The sequence below is a fragment of the Lissotriton helveticus genome, chromosome 7, assembly GCF_964261635.1.
Source record: "Lissotriton helveticus chromosome 7, aLisHel1.1, whole genome shotgun sequence".
Taxonomy (NCBI): domain Eukaryota; kingdom Metazoa; phylum Chordata; class Amphibia; order Caudata; family Salamandridae; genus Lissotriton; species Lissotriton helveticus.
The window spans coordinates 1,268,615,990-1,268,629,837 of record NC_136068.1 but is presented as its reverse complement, the minus strand read 5'-3'; the positions used below and the strand labels follow the sequence as shown (position 1 = coordinate 1,268,629,837).

At 45.2% G+C, this 13,848-nt stretch overlaps 1 protein-coding gene across 1 annotated transcript in view; it reads left to right on the top strand.

The window, feature by feature from the left end:
• Nucleotides 1-13,848, top strand: part of GRIN2C (glutamate ionotropic receptor NMDA type subunit 2C) — a 280,395-nt gene that overhangs the window by 98,751 nt on the left and 167,796 nt on the right. Inside the window, exon 3 of the mRNA XM_078650813.1 lies at nt 6,639-6,753. Within this exon, the coding sequence (XP_078506939.1) occupies nt 6,639-6,753 (115 nt within the window). The remainder of the gene's footprint in view (nt 1-6,638; nt 6,754-13,848) is intronic.

Below are 13,848 nucleotides of genomic sequence, written 5' to 3'. Positions count from 1 at the left end.
TCTTATCCTCCCCTCAGAAACCATCCTCCTGACATCCTCAAACGCCCGTGGCGAAAACTTGACCCTGAGCACCTCCATCTGCTCCTGATGAAGGATCATCCTCCTCCCCCCACAGAAGTCTCTCTTGGTTACGATAACTTCTGTGAGTGGGTAAATCAATCTTTGGATTCTTTCATACCAGTTAGATGGAGTAAAGCTAGGTCCAGTCCCTCCAGTCCATGGTATGACGAATCCCTCAAACAGCTTAAATCCTCATGCAAAAAAGCTGAACGTGCTTGGCGCAAAAAGTACGATGTAGACCTTAAGTCGACGTACAGGGCCTGCACTAGAGTTTACCATCGGGCTGTTTGTGCAGCCAGGGCTGCTTTCTACTCTCAGGAGATTAAGAACAGCACCAACCCTACCAAGGGTATATTTAGGGTTTGCAACGACCTAACCTGTAAAAAGATTAACACTACCACTCTCGAAGCTTCGATGGCCCACTGTGAGGATCTGGCCTCATTCTTCGTGGAAAAAGTAGAAGCTATTTACAGGTCTTTTTCCCAAGCCCCTCACGCGGAAAATGCCACGGCCTTCACAGTCTCTAAACCGTTGCTTACTATTCCTAGCCCTACACTGGCGGAGTTTAAAGCTTTAACGATTAAAGTTAAATCTGGCTCCCCGGATGACCCCATGAGACCTTTGCAATTCCGGGAATTTGCCCAGTGCTGCTATCCCGCAATGCACAGTTTACTGGATCTGTCCTTTAACACCGGTACGGTTCCTCGGGCTTGGAAACAGGCTACTGTTATTCCTATACTTAAAAAGCCGGCCCTTGATCCAACTAAATCTGAACACTACCGGCCTATTTCTCTTCTCCCCTGGCTAGCTAAATTAGCAGAGTCTCATGCTAATAAGATCCTATCTTCTCACCTGCAGGAATCTAACATTCTGGACAACTCCCAGAACGGGTTCCGTGCTGGCCACAGCACCGAGACTGCGCTCTTGGCTGTGGTGGAACACATTAGGAAGATGCTGGACCAGGGTCAGACGGCGGCACTGATCCTATTGGATTTAAGTGCCGCCTTTGACACGGTTTCCCATCAGATCCTCTTGCACCGTCTCATGGAGGCTGGTGTCGGAGAGAGGGCACTCGAGTGGTTTCGATCCTTTCTTTCGGATCGGACGTTTAGAGTGTCTACTCCTCCGTTTGTCTCGGCCTCGCGCCCCATTCATCAGGGTGTCCCGCAGGGATCGGCCCTTAGTCCTACCCTCTTTAATTTATACGTTCAGCCCCTGGCGGAGGTAGCCCATAGTTTTGGTCTCACCATGGTGTCGTACGCTGACGACACACAGTTGGCGTTGGCACTTAATGGAGACTCCAACATGGATGCCCCTACCTTTCAGTCTGCCCTCAAAGCGGTGGCAGGCTGGATGGCGAACAATCGATTACAACTCAATGCCTCTAAGACCGAGGTTATCATCTTTGGTAGGGAAGGTGGACTTTGGGGCGATAAATGGTGGCCATCTGAACTGGGCCCTGTTCCCACCCCTGTAGTCGAAGTCAGAAATCTCGGAGTGTGGTTTGATGACAAGCTCTCTTTTTCCGCCCACACTAAACGTGTAGCTGGTACTTGTTTTGGTGCGCTGCATTGTCTACGACCCATCTTTAAGTTTTTCGATGCCGACACCAGGCAGATTATAGTCCAAGCTCTGGTTCTTACCAGACTGGACTATGCCAGCTCTCTGTTTCTGGGCGTGAATCAAGCTGAACTGGCCCGCCTTCAGAGGGTACAAAATGCAGCGGCCAGGATGCTTGTTGGTCTTCCGAAGTTTGTCTCTGCCCGCAGTACTATTCGAGATTTACACTGGCTGCCAGTAAGGCAAAGAATTCAGTTTAAAGCACTGTGTTTAACTTTTAAAATTCTTAAAACTGCTTCTCCTCCTATTTTATCACAGACTATCCAACATTATACCCCGTCCAGAACCCTTCGATCCTCCGGCTCTAATCTTGCCTCTGTGCCCCGCTTTAAAAGAGCCAGAATGGGCGGTCGTTCGTTTACAGTGCTGGCGGCGGCTCTCTGGAACTCTTTACCACCCACGCTGCGCGACATTCCAGACTTGCTTCCTTTCAGGAAGACATTAAAAACCTTCCTGTTTTCCTCTGTTTAATTTTCTCTGATCCCATTCACCTTTGCTGTGTTGTGTTTACCATCTCTGGAAAGCGCCGGGACGCCTCTTGGCTGCGGCATCTGAGCGCTATATAAATTAAAATAACATAACATAACATAACAAGTATTTCCAATGAGATGGGTCTCGTGCAATAGGATTATGTCTGCTACTTGCTCTTAATCTTGTCTCCTAATCCATTAACTTTCCAGGAGAGCAAAGTCAACATTGCCTGGGTCTCACATTACCTGGGGTATCTCTGATTGTCATTGTGATTGTATGGGGGGTTCCCTGGTCTTCCGGTCCCCACCACACTCTGGGGCCGAGGCCACCTTGCATGTGACATTGATAGGCCAAGTGTCTGTGGGCAACGGTGAGTAAATATTAGTCAAAACAATTAGTGTTCAGCAGCAATTGAGTGCAGTGACAATACAGTGAATGCTGTGACGCATGTTAACAAACTTAACCTACCTGTAATTTCCCCCAACCACTCTCCCACAATGCCTCCCTGCACGACAGACTTCGAATGACCTGCCACCCCAACAATGCAGTGCGCCCTTCGCCCTTTGCCCACCCTTCCTAATATCGGGGCGGATGTATACCAACAAGGCCAGTCCCCCTCCCCTTCACCCCCCCTCAAGGCAAATATACATATCGCAAAATTTTTCTGATCATATTGGAACAGTGTTTGTACTCGGCCATCTCCAGTCCAGAGCGTCATTGCCATGTCTCTTCAGTGGTGGCTGCGAATCATCGCCGTGCTGGGTCAAACCTTTAGCAATCTGGCTTGGGCCGCAACTGGTAACCAGCCGGCCCCTGTACTCCCTTCTGACCCCTTACATTATGTCTGTGCTCCCACCCCTTTATGCCGGGCCTGCGTCACCAGCCTCCATCCGTTCTGTGTCTGTGGAATCCCTTTATTCGTGCTCCAACATGGTCACTCTGGGGTCCTGCACCGACTGTCTCCGACATCTATTAGAGGCATTCGGTCCACCGATTTGTCGCCAGCCATCCCCACACCGCATCCAGGTCTGTGAAGAACCATGCTCTGCCCTCTGCCTCCACCCTTAGTTTCGCAGGGAACAACATTGCATAGCGTAACTCTCTATCCCTTAGGGCCTTCTTGACTTCCAGGAAATTTCTACGCTGTTTTTGGACCCTTAGGGTGAAGTCCAGAAAAACATAATGGTGCTATTCTTGATCTTGATCTGTGGAGCACATTGTGCGGTTTGCAGGATTATATCCCTGTCACGGAAGTTGACACAGTAGGCCTGGGGGGTTGTCCAGGCTTTGGTTTGCCTCCCGGGACCCGATGAGCGCGTTCAATCGAGAAGTATTGGGAGAGAGTTTTTTGTTGGAGCCACTGCTTGACGAGTTCTTCAACAAAGAGATCCACTGCCTATCACTCCGCCTACTCAGGAACTCCAATAATTTGCGCATTGTTCCTTCTGGCTCTTCCTTCATAGTCATCCAGTTGGTTGGCGAGTATTCGGCTAGCATTCTGCTAGATTCTGCTAGATTCTGAGTGACTCCTTCCATCTCCGTCACACGATCTCTCATTTTACGAAAGTCCGCCCTGATGAGGCCAACCTTAATGGAGAAGGAATCCATATGCAATTCCAAGGAGGTACGTACCGCAGTGAAGGCTGTGGGAATGTCCTGTAGGGTAGGGTCCTATTGTACCAAGGGCGATTCTTTGGTACCAGGCCGCGTGTCCGCCTGCATCTCTGGTTTCTCATGGTTCTTAAGCCACACAATTTTGTCCAGTTTGGGCTGGTGGGAGCCACGACTACCTTTGCCTCTGGACATGGCGACACCACCCAGGAATTCGGGCATTGTCACACGGGGGAGATGGATGGGGTGTGTAGGTGTCTTCGTGTTACACCACCGCCTGCCCTGGGTCGTTACCCAGTCAGTCTGTTGGCGTACTCCACTGGATCACCCCTTCCCTGTGCCGGTAGCCGCTGTCCCCGTCCGACAAAGTGTGTCACAGCCCTGTTTTTAGGGATGGCACTGCAGGAGTATAGTTCTAGAAGGGCCAGTCATTTTCTAGCATGGAGCTATGCACCGATGAGTCAGAGGCCCCAGTCGCCAGGTGATAGCCGATGCCAACAGTGGTGGTCAGTATTGGGAACTTCCACTGATCTATGTGTCCAATACTGCTGCCTGCAATATGGCCAATCACTTCCCTTTGCTGGGATATGTATGAGGGTTATTGTTGTCAAGTCCACTGGGGCGTTTCTATCCTTCCCCACAGCCAAATATCTGCATTGTTGCTCAGCTGGGCCCCACGAATAGGGGAGCGTATGGCGGGGAGCGCACTCCGTTCATCTTGGGCGTCCACAGCTCTCACCTCGCAATCAATAATGAAGCTGATCCAGACGCCGCTACACCGCATTCCAACCACCGTCCATGTGGTGTTTACACCTGTATCCTAGGGTCTTCTTAATTCTCATCAACAGGGAGTCCTTGCACTCCGAAACAGAGTGGGCCGTCTGTTTTTAGGTAGACAGCGATCTCTACCGCCCGGCCGCGGTCTTATGCGAGGCCGGGGCTGCAGTCTTTCGGGCAGGCCGAAGTCGTAGGTGATCACTGGCAGCACTCCGGCATCCCTTTCACGTCGGATTTTGATCAGCGCTTCTTACACCACCCTTCCCACGGGTGAAACGTTTTCTAAAACGAATACATTTACGGGTTTTCGTGGGGATTAGCGGGGATTAGGGTTGGAGTCGCACTACTGTGCGGCCATCTTCGCCGGCAGTTGGCCACGCCTCCATGTACCATTATTTTAATTAAAATATAATTATATTACTTTTGATTAAACCTATACATCACTTTTATTAATTATGAAACCATAACATTTTGTTTTTAACTTTAGTTTAGTTGAGAATTTAGTATAATGTAATAAATTTAAATTAATGGAAAATGTCTTAAAAAATTAAGTAATAATGCTGCAGCATTTTATTTTTGGCCTACATTTAAAATATATAAAATTATATTACTTAAAACTATTTTTCCTATCTTTTTTTCTAGTTAAGAAAACGTGTTGTTTTTCCCCTAGACTTTAACATGGGGAGATTCCACAGTCGGGACATAGATCATCCTACTGTCAAGTATAGGGAAAAGTAAAAATGCTCATTAAATGTAAAAAAAAGTTCGTAAAAATAATTTTATATTAAATATTATTTATATTAATTTTATATATTTACTTTGAATGTAGAACTAAGGAAAAATGCTTCCGCACTGTTAACATAAAAGTGAATTAAATCTTTTATTAATGTGAATACAGTAAATTAAATTCAAATTATACAATTCTTTTTTTAAGTGTAAATCTAGATTTGAAAACCCACCTAAAGTAAAACAAAATACATTTATAATACAAATAGTTATTAAAATTGATGTATAAAAGAAATTAAAAGAAATTTAATTATATTTAATTAAAAATAATCTTACATTAATTTTAAATTAAAAAAGGTTGTTATACATTTTGCTTAAATAATAATATTAATTTTTATATAGTTTTTAACATTAAAATATATATTTATATATTTTTAACTATTTTGCAATATATATTTTAATATTATTTCTTATTGTACTTTTTTATTTTGAGTCTCTACCTCCATTATTTTCCATGGGAATGTCTTGCAGTAGCAATGGTTGGCCATGCTTAGGGCTGGAATTAGTACTGTTTCTCTTTTGGCAGTACTAAGTTACACTTTTAAGTTTGGCGCCACCTCTTTCTTTAGGGGTGGAGACATGTAAGTCTGCACTTTTGACAAACTTTACACTTAGATTTTGTAAATAGCCAAAATTAGTAAAGTTACTTAAAAGTGTAAGAGTAAATTAGACCTGCAGATCACTCATACGTGCAAGTTACATTTGTGATTTGGTCATTCCTAAGAAACCTGTAATTGGGTGACATTTATCCCACCTGATAAATTCCAGCTCTCGTAGGAGTCGTAGGTGCTGGTAATGATGAAGAAAGATGCTGTAAGTCCAATAATTTTTCTACACATATGGAGAGGATGGCCTATTGTATGAGTTCAGTATTGTGCAGGATTCCAATACGTAGTGCAATTGTGTAACTCCACTACTTTCTAATGTTTAATACATCCACAATTCCCTTCCATTGTTGGATTTACAGATGGATTCTTAAGGAAGTTAGTAAAGACTTAGGGGCAGATTTACAAGCCCCTTGCGCCAATTTTGCGTCAATTTTCCCATGTTAAAAGTGTTGCAAAAGTGGCGCAAGGGGCTTGTAAATCTACCCCTGATTGTTCAAAAGTGTTAAACACAGTGCTGGTCTTACTAGAGTTTTGTGTTCTACATGAGGCTGCCTCTGACTGGTTACATCCATGCAAAGGTCTTCAGCTCCATGAAACAATAAGGTGGCCGCAAGCAGTGGAAAAGACAATCTGTATGCTGCAGTGTTCATATGCAGTGAAAGACTTATTTTGATGATCAGTGCTTATCTCACTTCTGCTCCACAGGCATATGCTGAACGTAACGTGGGAGAACAGGGACTTCTCATTTAATGAAGACGGGTACCTGGTGAAGCCATCTATGATTGTGATATCTCTAAATCCCCAGAGGAATTGGGAGATGGTAAGTGTCCTCGTGCACGGCTTATTCATTTCTTCTGTCCCCTTGTTTCACTGTAAAGAGCGGCACAAAACAAAGCAGCACCTGAGGACCCAAAACTACCTGTACATTCTGCATGCACTTCAGAGTATAAGCCCTGACCCATAAGAGGGAAGTAATGGAGAATGTGCCAAAAACAACATCTGTACCTCTGACGGTCGTACCACCCTATTTTGTGGTTCCCCTATGATGGACGTCTTAATGGTAGACACTACTGCGACCCTGCCATTGGGTCCTTGCCATTAGTGCAATGGAAATTGCCCAGTGTACAGTAGTTTGTACAAATCTTTTGTTGGCTGTGTTGAGCACGGAATTGCTAGGAGACTTTCCCAAAGCTATAAACTTTCTGTCCTTAACAAATACCCAGCAATGTGAAGAGGCCACAGATGTGGGTGCTGTCATTTATAATTTGATAGCTAATTAAAACAATTCAATATACAATTATATACAAAAGAAAACAGTATAAAGCTGCTTTAAATTTTTTTAACAATCTTTCAAACCATCAATTAGAATTATTAAGGAGTATTTAAAATAAAAGACATCAATTTCACAAAACCAGCTATCAGCTGTTTGTTGTTACTATAGCGGCAAAAAAGACAGGGTGCGGGTCACGTCTTCTCTAATGTGGAATCAGACTTTTATGCCACTCATTAGGAAAAGTCGGGCAGTATCGTACATCAAAAGCAACACGGGACAGTGATTCATGTTTAATGCTACAAATACGACAGCTGATAGATTCCCTTGTGTGGTTCCACTTTTGATAAATCTCGCCTAAGTCAAAACCCCAAATCGTGATCTTAAATATTTAATCTTCAGCTCCCATGAAAACGCGAATTTCAAGCATGAAGGCACTTGACCACTGATATCTGCAATGGAGGTGATGCCCCCCATAGGGTTTTGTCCCTAATGTTGTGAGATCTCTAGGTACTGAGAGAAGCTTGCAGTTTTTTTGCATTCTTTTTAAGGTAGACTAGGATAAACCTTGTTCCCAGATCTCTGTCGTGTCTTGAAGTTTTGAAGGGCGTAAGCCTCTACCTCATTCCATAGAGATGGTGGAACTCATGAATCCGGTTCTTGTTTCAGATGACACTATTGACACAAATGTATAGTGTATGACGCCGAACCTGCTGGGGTCTATCCTATGTGCTATGTACGATTATCAATCGTGAATCGTCCATTTTGTGCTGTGGGCCTTCGATTTTATAGGCAGGTAAAGTTTGCAACTGGAGGGTGCGTTTGCAAGTGCCACGTTTCTTTATTGAGATTATGATGTCATTATGTGGGTGCTGACAAGATACGATTACCAGGCCTTGTGAACAGGGAGCCAAAGACTGCTATCTCTGTGACAAATGTTTTTCAAAATGGAGAGCCTTTTTCTGGCAAATTAATCAGTGCCTGTGGAAGAACAGAGAGTAGCCACTCTTTCGACAACTCACCGTGCTGATAAGAGAGTGCTGTGGAGATAACATAGACTCTGCAGGGGACAGCTGCTGCCCTTGTTGGGATTATACATAACCCTCCTGCAGAGAGAGAGAGAGAGAGAGAGCGTGACAGAGAGATGAAAGGTTCTTCTTATGGTGACACCTTCTGGCCAGAGCGGGGAGAGCAGCTGAAGTACCAACCTCTGTGGAGGAGAAGCCAAGTAACTTACAGTACTTCAAGATGGTCAGACACTAACACTGCTTACGTAACAGCACTTTGGGGCAGGAAGAGTCAACTATTGCTTTTACTGTAACGCCAGGGGTCGTATTACAATAGGTGCAACGGGCGTTTGCACCCAATTTGTGCAGCCCCGGGGAACTTTGGTATTACAGAAGAGGGCACAGAAACTTGTGCATCCCTTTCAGGCATGCCCTAAGCAAATGAAGGAATTCCTTTGCCTCTGCACCCGTGCCATATTACAGACGTGGGCTCAAAGGCAAAGAAGCTCTCAGGGGGCGCACTCAGAGGGTGCTACCTTCTAGAGCAGCACTCCGGAGGGGACAAAGGGGGGTCCTATGGACCCCCAGACATCGCCATTGAAACTGCACGTGATTTGCTGCCTGCACTGTTATAACACAGAGAGGCTGGCTCCATGATTTTACATGAATGCGCTGCCGCAACCAGGGCAAAGCGAGTTCGTGGCTGCCCTGGGGTCAGCGCATTCACCATAATAGGGTGCAAACAATGGCAATGCTTAATACGGCCAATGGCATACCAAGCCTTTGCCAAATGACAACATTTCCCCCCAGTTGTCAAACCCCATTCAGGGGGGCCGGGGCAGGCAGGAGCTATTGGCCACAGCCGTGGTGATAAGGTCATTCACACCAACAGCAGTCCGTTCTACTATGGTGTTGGAATCTGGACCAAGTACAGCCCTTTCAACACTTGCCTCTCAGTAGATGTGATAAGCGTAGGCACAGGCTTCGCAGGGAGGTTAGTGTGGGTTACTTAGGCTAGGCACTCAACACTGCAACCATCAGTACAATAAAGTCATTGTCCAGCCCAGTCCTTCTCTTTTGAAAAGACAATTGCCTTATTTTCCAATAATGCGCAAGGTACCCGACACTCCAGTACAGGTCCATTGGGCTAGGTACCCTACCCCACCTTCTCCCTCTAACGTATGGGATTGGAGTTCTGATGGTGTAATCCCTAGCTCAGGTGCAGCACTCCTTCATTGCTCTTAGCACACAGTCATTACTGATGGATAACACCTGTATATTGTCTCACCCATTGCTACCTATTGGTGGCTTAGAGCCTCTACGGGCCTCTTGCATTAGGGTGGGTTCATTGGTAGTGAGCTGGACCAAGAGCAGGACTTGCATCAGCCCAACTCAATGAGGGCGACTGCAGGGCTAGAAGTGAGTCTCCGGAGGGTGACAGAAGAAGTGGCCACTTCTGGCATCAGCCTTCTTCTAGGCTCAGTGGTCTCTCAGCACTGGCGGGTCGTGCAGGCTCAGTGACCCAAATCATCCAATGCGTACACTGTCAGTCATGTTGGGGTCTCCCGGGGTGGCGGGAGCTCAGCGGTTCTCTTCTTCGGACATGGGGCTCCAGCGACAGCAATGCACTTCTAGGTGCTTTTGGGAGCATGATGGCTGCCGTCCAAATGTGCATTGCGATCTTCAGTGTCATAGTTGCCAGGTGCTTGTTTGTCACATGGTGAAAGTTTTAATCTCCGAGCAGCTTAATTGACTTGGCACTACTAAGGTGTCAGTGCCAAGCAAGCCACTCACTGAATGGGTACCACAAGGTTGCAGCCTTCACTTTTGGGACAGCCAGGAATGCATGACATGGAGTTGGCAGTGCCATTGTCACACGTCCAAGGCAGAGCCTTCTTTAGCACTGGTGTTGGCCAGTGTGAGAGTCTTTGGTGACACCCCTGACCTTCCTGAAATGATCTCCATCTTCACAGGTTTCCCAACTACCACCTTCCAATGGTGTCCATCTGCTGTCCTTTGCCCCTAGTTCACATTTATTTATTTTATAATGCTATGCATCCAACTGTAGAATTTCAAAGCACTTTACATCATTAACATCACATGCATGTTCTACAGAGTCAATGAATCATACAGGTGATGAAATCAATGTATTGGAGATGTTACTTAATACAAAGAGGACTACAAAGTGTAGGAGTCAAATGTCATCTATAATGGTAGGCATTATATGTTAAGAGTGCTTGGTCTGGAGAAAGGTTGGGGCAGATGTACTAAATTTTCATGCAGTATAGCAACCAAAGTTGCTATGTTGTGTTGTGTGAAAAAAGAGAGAGCATAGCAACACCTTATTGACTATGGAGCCGATTCACAGAACTAATTTGAGACAAAATCCAAAACTTACTACTTTTGGTATTCACAGAAGGCACTTACGTCTCTTAACTTTACGTCCGCACTCGGGAAGGAATTTCCGCACCCAGACTGTACTCTCCGCACCCGGAGCGTATTCTCCGCAGCCGGACCGTCCTCTCCGGCTTGGGCCGTACTCTCCGGCGTGAGCCGTAATCTCCGGCTGAGGCCGGATAAAGTGTAATCAATGGGCCAGATTGCAATTTTTACAAAAAGGAACATTAGGAATTTGTGATAAATGGTAGAGGAGGTCATGAAAAACAGTTTGGGCAGGGAAAAGGGTACGGCCAGACACTACATCATAACCCAGAAAAGTTTTCTCCTTTGCATCATGGTACATGCAGTGCACAATTTGTGCGGACGTAAAGATAAGAGTCGTAAGTGCATTTTGTGAATACCAAAAAATAGTAAGTGCCTTCAGTGAATAGCAAAAGTAGTAAGTTTAGGATTGTGTCTCAGATCAGTTCTGTGAATTGGCCCCTAAGATATTTGGCTGTTGCTCTTTCCATTTGTGCTGGCGTACATTAGGTTGCCTTCTGCCAATGCAGACCTTAGTGGAAAGTTGGGTGAGTGATGTCAAGCATAGGTTTTATATTAAAGCGTATTCTACTGGCATGAAATTATATGCTTTGACAGTTTAACACTTTAACAGTGCACATGCAAAATAACACACATACAATGTTAGGAAGTTTTTTACAAAGTTAGAAAGGTTTGGAGAAAATAAATATCTTCTCCAACTATCCGCTTGCCTCAAGGAGGTGTATTTTTTTTATACAAATCCCTTTTCTACCAAAGTTAGTAGATAGAGATTTGCGTTAAAGCCCCAGGGTGGGTGCATGGGAACGTCAATGTACCACCCATAGTATGTCTCCATGACACAAAATACCACATAGTGCTACTTTGTGTTATTTTAGAGCTACTTTCCAGTGCAATTCAAGCATGCTCTTGAAAGTAAACCCCATAACAATACTTTGCACCTTTTTTGCACCACCCTGTGATGCAAACGAGGTTCAAAGTGTTAATAAATCCACACCATAAACTCAGGTTTTGAAATGTAAAACTGTGATTGGGGAAGTCATACTAAAAAATTGTATAAATGCCAAAAGGAATCCTTTTTAGAATATTGGGGGGAAAAACAATATGATACTAATGCAAAGCTTGGATTTTACATGCGGTGCGTTAATGCCAGTTCATGGCTCAATGTGCCATAGTAAAAAGGCTGTGACCTATGATCTCCAAGTAACATAAGAATCTCTGGAACAAAAGGAGTATTCCACTGAGCTATCTACTTAATATACAAATTTGTGATCTGAATGTTACACATTGTGCTTTGGAGTTGGACAATTTACCCTCTATGCTACTTTATCATGAGACAAAACTGTGACTAGACAAATGACAGATCTATCCATCAAGCGCATTAACCTCCAGAGTTATCGTGCCTTTGTCATTATCCACTGAAAAATGCCGGGCACACAAAGATCTCTGCAGGCTGTTCTTATCTCGCCTCAGCCTGTCTTACAAAGGTGCCCCCTCGAGCTTGGAGTCTAGAGTGGCAGCACCAGTCGCACTGCCTTAAAGCAAGCACAGCGGGTGCCAAAGCTGAAATGTCGACCTCAGCTTCAGTCGGGCATCCTGCTCAGGCACATTTCTTCAAGTGCCTCAGCAGTGATGATGGAAATGACAAGGGAAGCCACTCAAACACGCTTCAGAAGCACTGTATTCTTCCAACACCTTCTGAAACTGATCTGCAACATAAATCACATCAATCTCAGTCAATGAGACTCTGATGAACGGACCCTTGCACCAGAGTGAACTGCTCCTACCCCTTTCCACCAGTCAGCTCCCTCTGCAAGGTGGGCTCACTCCTTCCCCTTTGTTAAGGAAGGACTCCTTGGGGTCTTGGGACAAGTCAGGCAGTTTTTCCTCAAGATCAAGCTCCAGATGGTGTACGATCACCTCGAGGAAGCTAGCATTTGGAGATACACCAGCCATGGTTGTGCAGTATCCTCTGGGTCCTCTGTGGAGGACCCGCACCTATGTCAGAGAGAACTTGGAACTTGAAGAGCAAGTGGGTCAGCAGGTCTCACCTTTATGCAGTTAGCAGAATGGGTATGTGCATTATCTGTTAGCCTTTGTAAAACTGGTTTGGGTCGGTTCCCTTTTCATGTGTCCTTCTCAGGCTGTCTTCAAGCCTCAGCCATTGTCTTGACTGATGTTGCACACAGAAGGTCATCTCCAGGTTGGCGCACCCACATCAGAGGCACCAAGAAGTATGAGCAGTCTGCACCTGACTCTCAACAGCCACACTTGATAGTGCTTAGAACGATAGGCAAAGGGCTGCTCGCCTTCTAAAGGACCCTTCACACCCTGACACAGAAACTGTCATTTTCAGAAACAATGTAATCAAGTTCAAAGCTTTTATTCGGTTTGTTGATAACAACCATGAAAGCAATCATTAAAATACAAAGCTGTTGGTAACAGCCCACATTATGTTCTCGAAATATTTAGTATACAGCATGGGCGACTATATGTACAATATAAGCAAAATGCATTTGTGTAAAATTGCAGAAAAGTGTCAAGTGCTGTACAGAGTGCATGATGTACCATATATAGATACACTGCGTCCATTCTAAAAAGTGGCCAGTGCCAGGGCCGTTTCTACCATTAGGCAAGACTAGGCGGCTGCCTAGGGCGGCAAAAGGGCTAGGGCGGCAAAAGGGGGGATTTTTTTTCTTAATTTGAACCTACGAAAGTAAAGCTAAGCGGCCGCCTAGTCTTGCCTAATGGTAGAAACGGCCCTGGGAATAACCAAAAGCAAAACCCAGCGTGCGCGGTCAGGAGACAGAAATCACACGGTTGGGCACATAAAGCGACTGAAGGCATTTGAAAATAACTGCATTGAGAGGCGGTTAAGAAAAATATCCAAAGAAAAGTAATGTGTCGGTCAGTTAAAGGTGCCTGTGGAGATAAACACATTTAAGAGCGCATGAGGACAACACACGTTCGCAAAAAATGCACATGATTTTGAATTACCTACGAAACCCACAAGGACAAGTGTACCTAGCACAAATAACACTGCAAAAACAGGTTATATGGTGAATTAAACAGGGTTTACCAAAAACCAGACAGCGCAGGGATTCTCTGTACAAAACCCAACTCACGGACTACCAAAAACACACTCTGGCACAGGGAACTGCGTGCGTACACACAAGCGGGCAGGGGAACTGTGTGTGTA